This window comes from Littorina saxatilis, linkage group LG9 (assembly GCF_037325665.1).
Source record: "Littorina saxatilis isolate snail1 linkage group LG9, US_GU_Lsax_2.0, whole genome shotgun sequence".
NCBI lineage: Eukaryota > Metazoa > Mollusca > Gastropoda > Littorinimorpha > Littorinidae > Littorina > Littorina saxatilis.
Genome location: NC_090253.1, coordinates 51,263,269 through 51,283,947, shown reverse-complemented (window position 1 = coordinate 51,283,947; position 20,679 = coordinate 51,263,269). Strand labels below are relative to the sequence as shown.

Genomic DNA, 20,679 nt, shown 5'->3' with positions numbered 1-20,679 from the left:
CACAACACACACACACATACATACATGGCATCAAGCAACACACAATTAAATGACACATATGGAATATGGAAAACGTATAAAGGACATGAACATGGCAACTAATTTACACCGTTACCTACTATAAAATTGATGATATATATATACCACTCACTTGCTATTCGCCTAAAAGCTTGCGGTGTGCTGTGACACATATAAGAAACCAGAAGAAAAAAGGACTTTACTTTGGCGAAAAGAGCATATGCTGCTTATTTTTGTACATAACTGCTATAACTGTATTTTTTCCGAACACTTACATGTAAAAAACATAGAGATATATCTTACCATTTCACTAAGACAGCCAAAATAACGGTCAAATTAAGGGGAGATCATGATGACGTACATGTCTATGGTTGCACCGGGGGAAAATATTTAGTCGCTGGAACCTATAAGGTTATACGGCGACTTATCAGGTGATAATGTTTCGAACTATTTAGTAAACAAATCTATGGAATATTTTGGAGTTCCATTAACAGATAAACAGATCTATCTATCTTCTTATTATTTTAGGTTCGTCTGGGGTAGAGAAATAAAACACACAGCTAGGTTCGTCTGAGGTGCGGTCGCGTGTTTAGTCGAACCGAAAGTTGAAGAAGAACCAATCACAGATCTCTTTCGCCGCGATGTCAAAGTTCAGGTCAAAGTTCACTGTTGTCTGCTCAAATTTGCGAGACAAACCTCTTCAAACTTTGTTCGTGGACAAAATTGGAAGTCGGGACCTAGCGGAATCGATTTCCTGGGTCACGTTGGCATAGCAACCGAAGGAGAAGGCACAAATCCGCGCGGTTTGGTCACAGGAATCGAAAAACCACCGAAAATCCTACCAGTATTATATAGTAGATGATAGCGCCGTGAATTTGCACAGGCCTAGCAAAATCGCAATTTTATATGATTCAAGGAAAGAACAAAATCTTATTTATTTTCAGCATTACTACAGAAATGTACTGCAAACATTTTGCACTGTAACATTATTGATTCTAACAGCAAAATTACTGACAGATGGTAACAGCACTGAGACCAAATTGCCTTGGCTGGTTTCGACAAAAGTTACACGTACAAAAACGATCAGGAATGTTTACTTACTGTTTGACAGAAATACAATTCTTTTTCTCAAACGGCGAAGACAAAGCATAAACAGGATTATCTTTAAAAACAACTAAAGCTGCACAGTGTTTTTTTAAAACAGTAACATTACAGGAATGGTAACACCACTGACACCAAATTGCCTTTAGATGTTTCGACAAACAATAAAACGTTCTGAAACAGACCAGCAGTGGAATCCCCAACGTTCTGGCACGAACAGTACAGTGGCCTAGCTGGACTCTAGCACATTCAACTACTCAGGAACTTGATTAGGAGTGCAGTCAGCAGTTGGTGAATATGGTAGACCCGGTGTGAAGTGGTTTGGGATCCAGTGCGTCATGTTCATGTCAACACGTGCAGACGTCCATATATATATATACCCATGAATGTTTTTTGCTTTATTATCTTCATCCCTTCCGCTTCCTTTATTCGTTTTACGGTGTTCTCGTCCATGGACATTCCAGGAAGGTATTCGTCAGAATACATTGCAAAGCTCTTGATGATGTGTCCTCTGCGTTATTTGCTGGTCTCGAAGCATTTCCTCAGGTTTTCTTCTTTCAAGTAGTATTCAGAATAGTTAGTTAGTTAGTTAGTTAGTTGTTGCTTTTTGGGTCCAGCGGACCATATCGGCCAAATCAGGACCCCACAAGTTTAACATTACAAATATTTAAAATAAACCAATGTTACTAAACAAAATTAGGAACGTCACCCGAAGGTAACATAACAGCTATATCGAAACCCTACGTGTCAAGGACTCCTTTAAAAATCCAAAGAGAGCTGCAGAGCTGACCTTTGTAAAAATATGTTTCAAGCTAGAAGTGTCAAAATACTTCACTCGTAGATCATACAGATCAGCGCACTCCGTGAGAAAATGGCTCACAGAAAAACTATTATCACAGGCGTGGCACCATGGTGCCTTTTCTCTTTTAAGCAGATGGACATGCGTTGTATAAGTGTGACCAGTGTGTAGCCTAGCCAGAACACTTTCGTCTTTTCTACTTGCAGCCAACAAAGGAAAGGGCTTTGATAGCTCAGGGTGTATCTTATACAGTTTATTTTCCTTGCAGGTGGACCAACGGTCTTGCCAGAGTTTTAAACTGTAAAAAAGGGTCTTCCGACGAAGGTCGGTGAAAAAAACAAATTGCTCAGGAAGAGGTGGAACCGCCATCTCCGGAGCATCCTTTGCTGCCTTGTCAGCAGCTTCGTTGCCTTGTATGCCCATATGACTGGGCGCCCACATAAAATTTATAATAGTATTCAGAATGACACGTGTGTTCATGGACAATGCGGGCTCTAAGTTCTGCTGGTCGCTGATCATGGCCAAAAGCGTAGACACTGCCACATGCTCGTAGACAATCACCATCTGCTCTCACAACAGGATACGTTTGTGCATTGGGTATTTCCGCAGCAGAAAGAGCCATGACATAAGATTACCTGAAAAACAGTAATATTTGATAATCATAACAGAGTTGTCTTTTTATAAGAAATGATCCCGTAAAAAGTCTTGCATTCTCTCTCTGGCACACCCCTACACACCAACCCCAACCTCCTCCTCTTTCACTCTCTCTCTCTCTCTGCATCCCCACAGGGACACACGTATAATCAACAATTATACACGCAAAAGAAGTATGTGGCAGGCAGAAGAATGAAAATAAAACCAGGAAAGAATCTAAGATCAGTCGTGTTACCTCTTCGTCAGTAGTGTTACCAGGCACAAGGTAACACGACTGAAAGTAACACGACTGATAGAATTCATTTGAGAAAATAATGATCACTCCCCAGGCCATGCGTTCTGAACAAACATGTGTTCCAGTAGTTTTGATCCTTACATGAAACAATAAAAAAGTAACAGAAGAATGTAAATTCCTTCAGATCGCTAGAGACACACAGTAACACAACTGATTCGTTAAAAAAACACATCTTACCTTTCTACACTTGTCGGGACCACCATACACAAGCGATCAAACTCGCTTAGCTGTTCCCGCTGCAGGAAGTTGCTGAAGGATGGGGGATAACTACAGGCCCAAAATGGTTTCAAAAAACTGGAGTACTCATTGTTTAGGTCTGTTTAACTGTTCTGGTAACACCACTGACAAAAAAGTGAGAGACACTCATTTTTGAGAGTTTAAGTCCACATTCAGAGTCTGGGTCAACCTTACAATCAAAATCTGTTGCAATAATCCAAATGTGCTCCCGTAAGCAATTTTTTGGATATTTTTTTAATGGTCTACAATTTTTTTTCTTCTTTGTAGAGGTGGTGGAAGTTTTGAGTGCCTTCAAAAAGACAGGCATTTTTAGATACCCCTACATGTTTAAACCATGCAAAACTAACTTTCAAGTGTCAAGAATGTACTTTAATGAATGTTCATGTTGTTGTCTATTCATTTTTGTACAAAAAATATGTATTATACTAAGATAGATAGGACATGTTTCTTTCTGAATTAATTTAAAAATCAAAGACACGTTTTTCGTACATTCTTGAAAAACACCCGTATATGTCCTATTGTTTTTGTCACAAAGTGGTCATTTTCCGATTATGCTTTCACTTGATCCGGATATAGTCAGTACTTTCCAATTTACAGTAGTTTGATTTGCTATTTTATCGATGTTTTGCGAAGCGATGTGTCTCTCCAAGCAGACGAAACTTGGGGAGACTGTATGTGTTGTTGTTTTTTTGAGTCACTTGAGAAAAAGTGACTCTATGTAATCGGTCAGTGTTAGTCTGTCCGGCCGTCCGTCCGGCCGGCCGTCCGGCCGGCCGTCCGTAGACACCACCTTAACGTTGGACTTTTCTCGGAAACTATCAAAGCGATCGGGCTCATATTTTGTTTAGTCGTGACCTCCAATGACCTCTACACTTTAACGATGGTTTCGTTGACCTTTGACCTTTTTCAAGGTCAGCGTCAAAGGAAAAATTAGACATTTTATATCTTTTCTCGGAAACTATCAAAGCGATCGGGCTCATATTTTGTTTAGTCGTGACCTCCAATGACCTCTACACTTTAACGATGGTTTCGTTGACCTTTGACCTTTTTCAAGGTCACAGGTCAGCGTCAAAGGAAAAATTAGACATTTTATATCTTTGACAAAGTTCATCGGATGTGATTGAAACTTTGTAGGATTATTCTTTACATCAAAGTATTTACATCTGTAGCCTTTTACGAACGTTATCAGAAAAACAAGGGAGATAACTAGCCTTTTCTGTTCGGCAACACACAACTTAACGTTGGGCTTTTCTCGGAAACTATAAAAGTGACCGGGCTCAAATTTTATGTGAACGTGACTCATTGTGTTGTGAATAGCAATTTCTTCCTGTCCATCTGATGCCTCATATAATATTCAGAACTGCGAAAGTGACTCGATCGAGCGTTTGCTCTTCTTGTTTATAGAGAAGAGCTTCCAAGGGTCGCAACTCTGAATGCTCCAAGCCGGTTGACAGTTGCCTCCCTTCGCGTTTTTTTCTCCGAAAAAGCAACATGCCGCCGAAACGAAAATCAGTGGTGCTAAAAAAAAAGGCCAGAAGCGTTTGTACTTCAAATCGCTGCCGCTAGTACCACTGAAAATGAGCTCCCTCCGGCCTCTGAGCAGCCAGAGCCAGATGAAACCGTCGCTCTAGAAAGTGAAACTTTGGCGCCGAAGAAAGACGTTACCCCCTCCCCCACCCCCGCGCGTGGCTTCGTTTCAAACTGGCCGACTTCATTCCCGTGAGTGTCGCACGACCCCAGCTTTTCGTCTTGTTGTGAAAATAAATGTCCTATTGATTTATTTTTTGTTCAGGACAAAATGTCCTATCACTTTTACATTGTCCAGGACATTTGTCCTGTATGCCACCTCTCATGGATGTGAGCCCCTGATGACTGTGTGCTACTTATTTTCCCAGTAGAATTATGTAGTTCATCAAACAGTGTTCACAACAGAAGTGTGTTCGAAAGTGGAGAGGAGGGAAAGAAGATCAGGACATGACCAACGTACAGTGGAGAGGAGGGAAAGAAGCTCAGGACATGACCAACGTACAGTGGAGAGGAGGGAAAGAAGCTCAGGACATGACCAACGTACAGTGGAGAGGAGGGAAAGAAGCTCAGGACATGACCAACGTACAGTGGAGAGGAGGGAAAGAAGCTCAGGACATGACCAACGTACAGTGGAGAGGAGGGAAAGAAGCTCAGGACATGACCAACGTACAGTGGATTCCTTTAAGACTTTAATTCCTACAATTATAGAAAATCTGAAAATGGAAGGAGTCTTCAAAATGGGGGTACATTTACAGTGGTTCTGGCCAGAATATATCAGAAATCAGGGTCTTACCCCCCGCGGGTTAGGGGGAAGAATTTACCCGATGCTCCCCAGCATGTTGTAAGAGGCGACTAACGGATTCTGTTTCTCCTTTTACCCTTGTTAAGTGTTTCTTGTATAGAATATAGTCAATTTTTGTACATATTTTTAGTCAAGCAGTATGTAAGAAATGTTAAGTCCTTTGTACTGGAAACTTGCATTCTTCCAGTAAGGTAATACATTGTACTACGTTGCAAGCCCCTGGAGCAAATTTTTGATTAGTGCTTTTGTGAACAAGAAAAAAATTGACAAGTGGCTCTATCCCATCTCCCCCCTTTCCCCGTCGCGATATAACCTTCGTGGTTGAAAACGACGTTAAACACCAAATAAAGAAAGAAAGAATCAGGGTCTTAACAGGGACGGAGCCTTGAAGGAGGGGTTTCACTGTATTCAGAAGTTGTCTAGGACTACATACCCAGTAGGTGTGGGGCCGTGCAGTGAAAGACAAATTAATTAAGTTGACAATGATTTTGGGGGAGAGCGGAAGTACAGGAACGGTTTGAGTTCTGTGCAGAAATAATTGCCCCACACCCCCTCTCTGTTTTGTTGTCTGTCTGTCTGACTGTCTGTCTCGCTCTCTCTGTCTCTCTCTCTCTCTGTATCTCTCCTCTGTCTCTCTCTCTCTCTCTCTCTCTCTCTCCCTCTCCTTCTCTCAGTCTCTTTCCCTCTCCCTCTCTTATCTCTGTCTCTCTCGATCTCTGTCTCTCTCTCGATCTCTGTCTCTCTCTCCCTCTCTCTCTCTCCCTCTATCTATCTCACCTCAAGAAACTGTTATCAGAAATGTATCCCTGTATTTGTATAAAGCCTTGAAATTAAGAGATGTTGTAACCTCGTAGTTAAAGACCGTGTAATATATATGTTTTATTCTGTAGTGTTGTGCGATTATTATGTTATTATGTTGTACCTTTTCTGCACCTGATGAGTTATATTATTTGCAACGTGAACCGTTTGTTCACACCCATTCATAAGGGGCTATGGCCTATTGAATAAATTATCTGCGTCTCTCTCTCTCTCTCTCTCTCTCTCTCTCTCTCTCTCTCTCTCTCTCTCTCTCTCTCTCTCTCTCTCTCTCTCTCTCTCTATTTCTCTCTACCCCCCTCTCTCTCTCTATTCCTCTTCCTCTCTCTCCCTCTCTCTCTCTCTCTCTCTCTCTCTTTCTCTCTCTCTCCCTCTCTCTCCCTCTCCTTCTCTCTCTCCCTCTCCTTCTCTCTCTTTCCCTCTCCCTCTTTTATCTCTGTCTGTCTCGATCTCTGTCTCTCTCTTGATCTCTGTCTCTCTCTCGATCTCTGTCTCTCTCTCCCTCTCTCTCTCTCTCTCCCTCTCTCTCTCTCTCCCTCTATCTCACTCTCCCTCTCTGTCTCTCTCTCTCCCTCTCCCTCTCTGTCTCTCTGTCTCTCTCTCTCCCTCTCTCTCCCTCTCTCTCTCTCCCTCCCTCCCTCCTACTTATATCTCATATCCCTCATGATGAGGTGGGGATTTTGTCGAGTCTATTGGCCCTGTCACACGACCGTTTTAAAGCCTGCGTATGCCGACGTATGGGACATTTGAATAAGTACGCTGGCGTACGTCGAATACGTTATGGGTACGTTTTGTATACGTTAAGAGGACGCTGAAGCACGCTGGCATACGTCGTAGTACGCTGAGCACGCAGCAAAGTTTTGTGCATGCACAAAAATTCTCGACGTATGGTTCATACGCACTGCATACGTTGGCACACGTTCACACACGTTACTTGTACGTTACTCATACGTCGATAAATATCTGTATCTGTAGATAGTGCTGAGACATTCCGAACGCAAGCAACACTTCTGCCGTATAAACAGTTCTTCATGGACACGACATTCTGCACAGAGAGTACAGAACTTACCACTTGATTTACCGTTACATAACAAGGAAGAACTAATACAGTTTCTACTCACCAAATTTGCAGAATTACTTGCCGATTTCCCGCGATTTATAGAACAAATGACGTGATCGCATGGCGTCATGTCTAATAAAACAAAACTTCCGAAATATATCTAATCAAAACAAAACTTCCGAAATACGTTCTATCCATTAGCAGCGGCGACGACATGTGATCGTCAGCGATAAGCTGTTGCGCGCAAGACTATCGTTAGGCATACGTTGTGAACGCCGGCAACACGCTAAGCATTCGTTGGGCATAAGTTGTGAACGCTGGCAACACGCCAAGCATACGTTGGTGTACGCTATCTGTAAGTTATTGAAACGTTCTGCATACGTTACTAATACGTTATGTATACGTCCAACTCGTTATGAATACGCTATGTATACGCCAAAGATTGAAAAAAACATCGATAGTTCAGCGTACGCCAGCGTATGTTCATACGTCGGCATACGCTGGCTTTAAAACGGTCGTGTGACAGGGCCATCAGGCAACGTCAGACTTGTTGATTGACCGTTGTCGGATATAGGCATTTGAATTCTGTCTTGTGATCCACGTTAGAGAGAGAGAGAGAGAGAGAGAGAGAGAGAGAGAGAGAGAGAGAGAGAGAGAGAGAGAGAGAGAGAGAGAGAGAGAGAGAGAGAGCGGGAGGTGGTGGTGCATGAAGCAGGAAGGTGATATCGGGAATGGTGTGTGTGGTTTCTTTTTTCCCCCTTCAATTTTTGGGGGGATGAGTGGGGGAGGGGATGGGGAGGTATGGCACTTTAGGTTTATTGTGCACCTGCACTTCCGTTCATGGATTGCCCAATCACAAACTCACACACACACACACAAACAAAACTCTAAAAAAACGTTCACATCCTTCCTGTGATTGAGTTGCCCACGCCATGCCTATGTGCTCTGTAGAAGACAATAAATTGATCAATAGGAAAAGAAGTAATTGAGTCCACCAGCCACCTTCAGGTCCTGGTCATATTCCCTCAGACGGAAACCTGGGTCTTTCAGGCCGTGTTCGTGGTCATGTAGCCATCGAGGTTTTGTTTAAGGCATTCTGGGAAGGCATTGATGTGGACCAATCAGGAAAGATTACGGATGATTGCTTCCTTTGCTGGGTGGTGATCAGCGTATTTCGTTATTGAGCACGTAGTTGTATGGTCTTTGAGGAAGCAGCTTCTGAAAGGAATATGGAGTCTAAAACACATTATGCGCGCACACACAGACACACAAGCATGCACGCATGCACACACACACACACACCTGTACGTATGCATGCACCCACGAATGCAAGCACGCACACGCTCACACACACATACACACATGCATGCACGCTTGCACACACACACCATGTACGTACGCATGCACACACTAATACAAGCACGCATATACGCATACTCACACCAGAGACATAGATAAAATGTATGTCTCTGCTCACACACACACACACACATACACACACACACACACACACACACACACACACACACACACACACACACACACACACATACACACACACACACAAACACACACACACACACACACACACACACACACACACACACACACACACAAATGCACGCAATGCCTCACAACAATACACATTCTATACCATAGGATAAAGGAAACATTGCATAACATATCGTACAGTATCTCGTTGCATCTTTCATTTTGGAATCATTTTGATGTGCCCAGTAAGCAGGTTCAGTGTGCAGTTCCGTCACACGTCATAGCAAGTGCTCTGATACTGACACGTCCGCTCTGACACTGACACATCTGCTCTGACACTTACACATTCGCTCTGATACTGACACATCCGCTCTGATAATGGCACATCCACTCTGATATTGACACATCCGCTCTGATATTGACACATCCGCTCTGATATTGACACATCCGCTCTCATACTGACACATCTGCTCTGATACTGACACATCCGCTCTGATATTGACACATCCGCTCTGATAATGGCACATCCGCTCTGATATTGACACATCCGCTCTGATACTGATACATACACTCTGATATTGACACATCCACAGTGATATTGACACATTCGCTCTGATACTGACACATCCGCTCTGATATTGACACATCTGCTCGGATATTGACACATCCGCTCTGATATTGACACATCCGTTCTGATATTGACCCATCCACTCTGATATTGACACATCCGCTCTGATATTGACTCATCTGCTCTGACACTGACACATCCCACTGATATTGACACATCCGCTCTGATATTGACACATCCGCTCTGATACTGACACATCCCTCTGATATTGACACATCCCTCTGATATTGACACATCCGCTCTGATATTGACACATCCGCTCTGACACTGACACATCCGCTCTGACACTGACACATCCACTCTGATACTGACACATCCGCTCTGATACTGACACATCCACTCTGACACTGACACATCCACTCTGACACCAACACACCTGCACTGACACATCCGCTCTGATACTGACACATCTGCTCTGATACTGACACATCCGCTCTGACACTGACACATCCACTCTGATATTGACACATCCACTCTGATACTGACACATCCGCTCTGATACTGACACATCCACTCTGATAATAGCACATCCGCTCTGATATTGACACATCCGCTCTGATACTGACACATCCGCTCTGATATTGGCACATCCGCTCTGATAATGGCACATCCACTCTGATATTGACACATCCGCTCTGATACTGACACATACGCTCTGATATTGACACATCCGCTCTGATACTGACACATCCACAGTGATATTGACACATTTGCTCTGATATTGACACATCCTCTCTGATAATGGCACATCCGCTCTGATATTGACACATCCGCTCTGATATTGACACATCCGCTCTGATATATTGACACATCTGCTCTGATATTGACAGATCGGCTCTGATACTGACACATCCGCCCTGATATTGACACATCCGCTCTGATATTGACACATCCGCTCTGATATTGACACATCCGCTCTGACACTGACACATCCATTAGTGTCTGACTTGAGATTAAGAAAACCGGACATAGTTTTATAGTTTACACTGTCAGACATATTTGCAGGAAGGAAGAGGCATTAGTGTTGCAACATACTCAATGACAGTTCGTGTCTGACATAAGATCAAGGAAGACTAAATTAAGATCAGAGCTGACAGAGTCTGACAGTTATACTGCAAAGTCCCCAAGCAAGAGGAAGAGCTTGCCAGACATCAATTGCCCGTTGCCCCTGTTTTTGCAACGGTTGCAAGCCTGACAAGCGCCCCCGTTCCTCACGTTCTGGAAGGATGCGGTGCTAGCTGTCCTTCCCCCTTCTATATTGATTTTCCCAAAGATTTGTTGGCCAAGTCAGGCCGTGTTTTGCTTGTTGTTGCTGGTTTGTTCCCTGGGAATTCTCTGAGCTTTTGAGTTGTTCTAGTGTTCTTTTTGTTTTGTTTTGAGAGAGGATTTGGGATTTCATATTTGTTTGTGTGTTAAAATTTGATGTGCAGAAGTGATGACAGACGTACGTGTTCGCTTTCATGTTGTGATAGAGAAGACTGTGGATGAAGCAGCTGTTAGTGTGGATCACATATATATATATATGAAAGACGGAAGAAGATATTTGCCACCTGTAGGTTAATAGCTGTTAACGTTACGTGGATCAGGTATATACAGGAAGGATTGATAAGCCACCTGTAGGAATAATAGCTGTTAACGTTACGTGGATCAGGTATTTATACAAGAATTTTAAGGATCGATAAGCCTCCTGTAGGTTAATAGCTGTTAACGTTACGTGGATCAGAACAAGAAGGATTGATAAGCCACCTGTAGGTTAATGGCTGTTGACGTTACATGGATCAGGTATGTATACAGGAAGGATTGATCTTAGCCACCTGTAGGTTATAGCTGTTAATGACACTGGATCACATCTATGAGTGAAGGGAGAAGATAAGCCACCTGCATGTAGGTAATAGCTGTTAGTGTTGATCAGGTAAATTAAAAAGGAAGATAGGCCACCTGTAGGGTATAAGTGCTAATTTGGATCACATAATATGAGAGAAAGAGGAATATAATATATGTCACATGTAGGACTATAAGGCCAGAACTAATGATCATTATCATGCTGAATTCAATAAATATAATTTGTGTGTGTGTATTGTGGGTATGCATTTCATCGGATGAGCACATTACAGAAGAACTCTACCACCTGCTGGAAGTCTTTAGTGCAAACGTCCTCTGAAAAGTACAGGTGTAAGCTTTTTGTTCCCATGCACTACATGGTACAAATATAATGAACTTAAAGGCTGCATGGCTGTGGGAATTCATAAATATCCGAAGGTGTGCTTGTAATATGTAAATATATTCAAATTGAAGTTTTGGTACATGTATTACAGTGGTACCTGCTATGAAAGGACACCCTAATGGGAATAGCCAAAAATGTCCCTACATTACAGGTTGTCTGTCATAGGTGCCTGGTACACCAATAGACAAAAGGACAACAGAAAGTATGTGTCCTTCATTTGGAGGTGGCCTGTCATCACATTGAGGGGCCTCACATGGCAGATTATACTATTATGTGTCAATAGGCACTAAGTCAAGTCAAACAGTTTATTTACCAAATGCAAAGCACAGGATTTTGTTATGGTGTATGCATAAAACTTCACACTCCTTCCACACGCATATATCACAACAACTATGTACAGACAAAGTGTTCAATCTCACTGGGCCCACTACGTGTGCACACCAACCAGACAGTTCAAAACGGACTGGTTGTTCCTTTAGCACCAATCTGACAGGAGCAATCACAGGTTGCATGGATAAAGATAAATGAATTCCCTAAAAATCATATCTAAAAATATAGTCATCAATATAATAAATCCGAGTACATGCTAACACAGTTATTCAAAGGACACAACCCTTACATCTATTAAGATATTTCATTTAAGGATACTCGATCCATTTCAAAACTTTAACTGACACATATCACAGATCTAACAGATCTAAGAACGATCCACCATTGAGGCCGCAAGGACTGCCTCAGGAAAGAAACTGTTTCTGAAACGAGAAGTCCTGCTCTTCAGAGCGCGGAAGCGCTTGCCTGACGGGAGGAGCTCGAACAGATGGCCGGCTGGGTGAGATGAGTCTGCCACTATACCCCTAACTCTCTTTGCTAAACGTGAGCTGTACAGTGAGGCGACTGACGGAAGTTCGCAACCCACAATACGAGACGCTTGTCTGACAATGCGCTCCAGCTCTTCCTTGTTCCTAGCACTGGCACCGCTAAACCACACGGTGACTGAAAAACACAGAATGCTTTCTACAGTGGCCCTATAGAACTGCTTTTGGATGGCTTGGTTCAGTCTAAATTTCTTCAGCTGTCTAAGGAAGTGAAGCCTCTGCTGACACTTCTTGATGATGGGCTCTGTGTTTTTGTCCCATGTGAGGTCGCTCGAGATGATTGTGCCTAAAAATCTAAAGGAGTCGACCTGCTCAACACTTACACCGTTGATCTCTAAAGGGGTGAGTGCGAGTTTGTTCTTTCTAAAATCTACAATCATTTCTTTGGTTTTAGAGACATTGAGCTCTAAGTTGTTGTCAGAGCACCAGCCAACCAACTGTTCCACCTCCTCTCTATACACACTTTCATCATCGTTGGAAATCAGTCTTGTCTAAATGATGTAGGTATTTGGCTACTGTGGCTCCATTTAAGACACGAGGTACAGCTTACAGCATATGTTTCTTCTGAATTCTCACTGACTGTAAAATATTCTAAGGTTGAATGAACAAGTTCTACGTTTTTCTGTGAAACACCTTAAATTTGAATGGTTTTGAAAACATTTGTCGATAACAAACCAGAGAATACGATTGCCCTGGATGAATCCCAACTGGGTTCTAGAGACAAGAAACATCAACAAACATCTGAATTCACTCGATCTGAACAGAGTCTCAGAATACATGGGTATGGCTTCAAATCTGTCAATCGGGGCAGTGTACGTGTGTGTGCTTTGAATCTTGTAGCGAAATATCACGAAAAAGGCACTGTGAGGAACTATTCTTTGATTCCTGAGACGTTAGAGATTGTTTTGCTTGTGAAATGGCGTGCTTTGCACACAGGACCTTTGGGAACATTTTGTATAAGCTATTAAAACAATGCGCTGCTGACAATACATGAGACATTAACACATTTCAGATATATATGCATCACGGTGCATTGCTGTTGTGAATCAAAGCCCCGTAAAAACTATGATGTTAAGCAGTTTTGTGTGTTGCCCAGAGCCAGGACAGAAGAATGGCACGGGTATGCAATACAGTGTCTACAACACAAGTATAATTAATGTCATCCGTTTTCATGCTTGCAAACAGGGACTTCACCAAAACTTATCGGCATCACTCACCTGCGAGACTGACATAACATCAGGGAACAGTACTTTCAAGGAAGCAGATATGCAAACGAAACACAAAACTTTGACATCACAAAGACGGATCTCATACAGGACCCGGCCTTTGACAAGAAACTGACACCGAAAAAAACCCACCCACCTCAAATCCTGACCCCCGTCATGTATTATGACATTGATGAAGGGGAAGGGTGGCGGCTGATCCAATTACCAGTTCTTCCCCCCATTTCAGAAGACGCAGATGGGGACGGAGAACGCAGCGAGGACTCTGCAGGGGCCCAGGCGGGCTTGGTACGGTCATCGTCCATAGAGATGATCTCCAGTGGGGATGAATACTGTGATGCTCAGATGCCTGCCTCGCCCGAAACGGAACTTACTGAAGGTTTGTTGGGTCTGTCTGCAGCCCAGGGTGTGTTGGTTTGTCTGTTCATGCAGTCTTTCTTTATGCTTGCCTGTCATTGTCATTTGAAATCTCTGTCTGTTTCTCTGTCCTGTTTGTCTTCTTGCTTGCCTGTTGTCTGTCTGTCTGTCAACTTGTCTGTCTTTCAGCTTGTCTATATCTCTTTGTCTCACTCATGACTTAATCTGTCTAAATTGCTGTGTCTGCTATCATTGTCTGCTGCGTGTTGCTTGCCTGACTATTTGTGTGTCAACTTGTCTGTCTTTCAGCTTGTCTAATATCTCTTTGTCTCAGACTCATGACTTAATCTGTCTAATGCTGTGTCTGCTATCATTGTCCGTCTGGTTGCTTGCCTGACTATTTGTGTGTCAACTTGTCTGTCTTTCAGCTCATAGTCTCTTTCTCTTTGTCTCACTAATGGCTGTCTGTTTGACGCTCTGTCTGCTACGTACCCTGTCTGTGTTCGAGCTTGCCTTGAGCTTTCTGTGTGTCAACTTGCAGTTTTCCGGCTTAATGTCTCTTTGTCTCTGCACTCAGTGCTCGTCGATTTATTTATTAAGGAGATCTTTATAGCGTATAACTAAAAGCACTATGCGCTTTACAATATCACTAGGTATAAGCACACGCAGATTACTCTGATTAATTAAATAGAACTTAGCCTAGCAAGACATACTAAGAACACTAAACATTTGAGTTCATACAAAAATAGAGAATTAAATTCAATACTGGACAAACGATTAAAATAACCTAAAGGCCTACACCAACTGCAATGGGCTATTTCAAATACAAAAGTTTAGTTAACTATAAAAGGCAGTGCATAAAACTCCATATTCCTAAGATCTGGCTGCGTTCCTGCTTGCCTGAGTGTCAGTCATTAAATTGCCTGTCTGTCAGCTGGGTTCTATAGCTGTTATTCCGATACTTTGCCTCATGTCTGTGTTTATAATGCTTAATTTCCTTATTCCTATCTTTTTGTTCTGGTCTGAAATTCCTGCTGTGTGGAAGTCACCATTTTATCATTGCATTTTCAGCATCAAGAAAGTGTAATTTCTTCATGTTTACAAAATCATGATTTCTGAATGGACTTATGGATGTAGATTAATTACAAGATGTTAATGCCTTTACCAGCAAAAATTGTTTCTTTACAGGTACTTAATATTGTATGAGCAGGGACAATTAAGAGCTTTCACACATGTACTAGACTGTGTCAGCTTTATCAACAGCCTAGCTGGCTGCACGCTGCTCTCTGTGTAGCATAGGAATAATTTGCCGAGTTTCATAAACTGACACAGGCTGACAATTAAGGTTTTGGAGTCTTTAGTTTTGTCAAACATTAAATGTTCCATTTACCATGGATCTAAATGTAGGTCCCTGCATTAACTAACAATTCTCATTTTAATCTTTGTTCTAGCAAAGTTGTTAAAATACATGTCCACATTGCAGAAGGGGAGTCTCCGTTCGGGCGACGAGTGGAGATGTTCCGACAGATGTACAGCATTGACCATTCCCTGCCCAGCGGCCCCGACTCGCAGCCATCGTCCGCTGAAGTGTGTCCTATCAAAATCCTCTTCATGGTGCTGCACGGAGGTCAGTGGCCTTACTTAATGAACCTTATATATACTGGTCTCATATTCAGTGGAACACGCCTTTTACAAAAAAAAGCACGGAGTCTTAAGATGTGCGTACATGTATTTACAGAGGATTCCTTCAGGTTTCATTAATGTTACCTATATGACAAATGTCTGCTGTAGGTTATAGGTTTCATAAAGGTTACCAATATATGGTCATGGCTCAGAAAAGGTGTCGAATTTGTGGGACACTTGAGTCACAAACTCTTGGATTACTTTCCATTTTGGGGTCCAGCAAAACTGTTTATGTGTTTAGTTGTGTCTGGGCAGTAACAATGTATTTTCATCAATTACTGCGGAATGAATTGCATTTTAAATTTTAACTGGAGTGTGTTACATAACACCGTGTCACACATTGTTTTCTAATATACAGTTAACAGTAAACCTATTACACAATAAAAGTTAACTGCATTAGTTAGTATCTACCTTGATCTTCATTTGTGAAAAGTGGCATTCCCCGACAGCAATAATCTGCATATCTAGGTACCCTAGGAATGTGTGTATGTTACATGAACACCAATAAACAAAACAACGATCAAACAAGTACTCAAAGAACTGAAAAGATTACTGTTTCAGCAGTCAATCAATTCTTAGTTCCACACACTTCATACGGACAGTCTGCAAAAAAAATCAAATCAGAACAAGATGTGAAAATGTATTCAAACAAAAATCAACTTTCTGTGTCTCACAACACAGACATTCAAAACTGCTAAATTCCTATTTATTTTACACACACAACCTTAGAAATACATGTAATGGGAAGAGAAACAAGTACATAATAGTAAAGAGTTGAAATGCATCAATGATACCGGACCCGTTATTCCCATTATCAGTTATCTGTCAAGTCATTCCTAAAAGTTTCCAATGAGTGTGTTACATTTCACCAAAAAAATCAAACTTTAGGACACTGTCAAGATATTCACATGAAAAATGCATGCAAAAGAATGAAAAATGAAAGAGCAAAACCATAACAACCTAACAATGATGTCTTATGACTTCTACCATGCTCCAATTCACAATACAGAGAAGATTTTCTCACTTTTGACACTGAGTGTGTTACATTTCACCAAAAAAGTCTTACTTCACATTATTTTGTAAGGTATAAAGCATATATCCATCCACTTGGTAATGAAAACAATACACTGTACAAAAAAACTTGATAAACCCAACAAAAAAATCTTAGGTTGAAGGCGGATTTTGAAGTTATCAAGAAAAATGCTGTTTATTCGCCAATGAGTGTGTTACAAAACACTGTCATAACATGAACAAAACGTTGTTCATATTCAGTGCATTCAGTTAATTGTGAAATTAATTATAGGAATGACACCATGGTTGCTACACAACTATTGAAACTATTGTTGACACATTCCGACAGCAATAATCTGCATATCTAGGTACCCTAGGCAAGTGTGTGTGTTACATGAACACCAATAAACAAAACAACGATCAAACAAGTACTCAAAGAACTGAAAATTACCAATCCTTCAAAGTAAATTGTAACAAGAAGGGCAAAGCCCATACGACTCACATGCTTGACCTTTACATGACCTTGACCTTCAGGGTCAAGGTCAAATAACTAAACCTAGCAATTACATCATACACTAAGAACTGCTTTACACATTTTTCCTACCAAAATACATGTGACCTTGACCCAAGGTCAAGGTCATCCAAGGTCATGCAACACAAAGCTGTTAATTCAAGACATAGGAAGTACAATGGTGCTTATTGGCTCTTTCTACCATGAGATATGGTCACTTTTAGTGGTTCACTACCTTATTTTGGTCACATTTCATAAGGGTCAAAGTGACCTTGACCTTGATCATATGTGACCAAATGTGTCTCATGAGGAAAGCATAACATGTGCTTTTAAGTTTGAAACAGTTATCTTCCATAGTTCAGGGTCAAGGTCACTTCAAAATATGTATACAATCCAACTTTGAAGAGCTCCTGTGACCTTGACCTTGAGGCAAGGTAAACCAAACTGGTATCAAAAGATGGGGCTTACTTTGCCCTTAGATGAGGTATTGAATCTCAAAAACTTCAGAGAAAATGGGAAAAATGAGAAAAATAGCTGTTTTTTAGACAACATTTATGGCCCCTGCGACCTTGACCTTGAAGCAAGGTCAAGATGCTATGTATGTTTTTTGGGGCCTTGTCATCATACACCATCTTGCCAAATTTGGTACTGATAGACTGAATAGTGTCCAAGAAATATCCAACGTTAAAGTTTTACGGACGGACGGACGGACGGACGACTCGGGTGAGTACATAGACTCACTTTTGCTTCGCATGTGAGTCAAAAAAACACTCTAATTCAAAACAATAAACGCAGACATCCTTTTCTGTTTACTTGATTCATTCCTTACTTTGTTCCAGCAAGATTTAAATAAGATAACTGTACAAACTATTGGAGTGTGTTACCTCTCACGATGTGCGAGTGGTGTGAGTAACACACTCAACACTGTTCCTAAAAAAACCCACTCTAATTCAAAACAATAAACGCAGACATCATTTTCTGTTTACTTGATTCATTCCTTACTTTGTTCCAGCAAGATTTAATTAATTTTCAAGATAACTCTACAAACGATTGGAGTGTGTTACCTCTCACGATGTGCGAGTGGTGTGAGTAACACACTCAACACTGTTCCTAAAAAAAACCACTCTAATTCAAAACAATAAACGCAGACATCATTTTCTGTTTACTTGATTCATTCCTTACTTTGTTCCAGCAAGATTTAAATGATTTTCAAGATAACTCTACAAACGATTGGAGTGTGTTACCTCTCACGATGTGCGAGTGGTGTGAGTAACGCACTCAATGTAAAAAAACATATATTTCTTTTTCCTGTAATTTATTTCATTAAATTGGCATGAAAACAAAGCACAAGGTGAACTGTATGGAAAGACTATAGAAAAGGCCAGAAAAAACACATGCAATGACATGAACGCTGAATAACTTGGGAAATTGGTTGAATCGTCTCAAACATATGTCTTTAAAAATCAAAATAAAGAAAAATCTGTGTCCTAAAAAATGCAAATTTTATCAAAACAAATCACAATAACACTTCTAACTTTCAGATGAAAAAAAAGGAAGTAAGTTGTTATTTAGTGAAAATAACAGTGTTTCAAACTGCAGGTGAGTACGTTACATACAACGAAAAACCAGTGGTTCTTACTTTGGCCGTTTACGTCCATGTCCTCCATGCCACACTGAGTTCTGAGTTCGAGACAGTCAATGCAACTTTGTAGCAGACGATAGAACAGTTGTTTCCACCGTTGGAAGTCAGGAACATGTCGATAAACAACTTTGATTTACGTTGTTACTTTTCGCGGTAACACGAAAGTACACAACAACGAACTTAAGACTTATTTTCATTGCTTTGTCTTCTGTGTTTGTGCATATTTTTTTTTTTAAGTAGTAGATTGTTCTTTCTTGTCCAAGTTTATCGCTTAGTTCAACGTCTGTCATCATTATTAAAAGCGCGGCAAAAGCTAAAACTGCCTACGTGACTCCAAACACGAAAAGTAACATACTCCCCGTTGGATCTAAACTTGATCTCAGCCGACTGTTGGGGTGAGGTACTGGTTATCGTGCAGTATGTAAACAATAACTAACACCTTCTCTTTCCATCTCCATCAAGTTCTTATCCAAGCAGTGTGTGTAGTACGCGCAAATACGACGTTTCGACACCAAGTAAAAAAGTGTCCCAACTTCCGGCCCGAAAATCGACGTAAATTCACTCTACTATTGCGCCTTGCTCGAAAACAAAGTCATCAAACCTTTCGGTTTCTACCAGAATAGTAACTGTATTCATATCTGCACCCCGTGTCAGTACTTTCAAAGGTAGAATAAACCATAACTGAGCGTGTGGGGCGTTTGAATGGGGTAAGGGTGGAGTTCGACGCCATTTCTGAGCCGTGACCATATGTCTCCTATAGGTCTTCCATAGTCCCATCCCGGCCGCTGCCGCCTGGTGGGTTAAAGGTGGAGATTTTTCTGATCTCCCAGGTCAACTTATGTGCAGACCTGCTAGTGCCTTACCGCCCTTTGTGTGTACACGCAAGCACAAGACCAAGTTCGCACAGAAAAGATCCTGTAATCCATGTCCGAGTTCAGTGGGTTATAGAATTACACAAAAATACCCAGCATGCTTCCTCTGAAAGCGGCGTATGGCTGCCTAGATGGCGGAGTAAAAACGGTCATACACGTAAAAATCCACTCGTGCAAAAAACACGAGTGAACATGAGAGTTTCAGCCCATGAACGAAGATAGAAGAGGTGACAGTTCCATAGGCCTGCATGGTCATCGATGGATTCTTAAATTGGGAGGTCTTCAAAGGGCGGGGTTTCACTGCAGGAAAACTTAGTTATCTGTGTCGCCTCTCGGATCAAACATGTTGAAATGCATTGGTGTTTTTTTGTTTTTTTTGTTTTTTGCAGTCATATTTTGAAATGATTTGCATGTCTTTCAGATCTTAAGATAAATCCAAGCATTGCTTCAGAAAGTAGGTCAAACTGCACATCTTGAGTTTGCAGTTATTGTTGCTCATTCTGCGGCTGAGTCTGTTTTATATCAACAGCTATATATAGGTGGAAGTGTTTTACTCTCACATTTATAATTACTAAATCCTGCATTCTCACTAGAGTGTAGATCTTAGATCTTATCTTGAAGTCCTGTGAATATTGGTAATTAATTATCTGGAATTGGAAAGTGTAATATCTGTCTGTTAATTGTTGACACATTTTCTAGACAAAGATAGATATAGTTGGTTAGACCGGCACGGTTGGCCTAGTGGTAAGGCGTCCGCCCCGTAATCGGGAGGTCGTGGGTTCGAACCCCGGCCGGGTCATACCTAAGACTTTAAAATTGGCAATCTAGTGGCTGCTCCGCCTGGCGTCTGGCA

General features: G+C 41.5%; 1 protein-coding gene and 1 long non-coding RNA gene across 2 annotated transcripts in view; both read left to right on the top strand.

Moving 5' to 3' along the window:
* LOC138976412 (uncharacterized) overlaps positions 1-20,679 on the top strand; it is a 556,176-nt gene that overhangs the window by 423,788 nt on the left and 111,709 nt on the right. The window lies entirely within an intron of this gene.
* LOC138976391 (protein retinal degeneration B-like) overlaps positions 13,983-20,679 on the top strand; it is a 32,263-nt gene continuing 25,566 nt past the window's right edge. The window contains exons 1-2 of the mRNA XM_070349242.1: positions 13,983-14,129; positions 15,591-15,734. Of these exons, the coding sequence (XP_070205343.1) occupies positions 14,060-14,129; positions 15,591-15,734 (214 nt within the window). The 5' untranslated portion in view covers positions 13,983-14,059. The remainder of the gene's footprint in view (positions 14,130-15,590; positions 15,735-20,679) is intronic.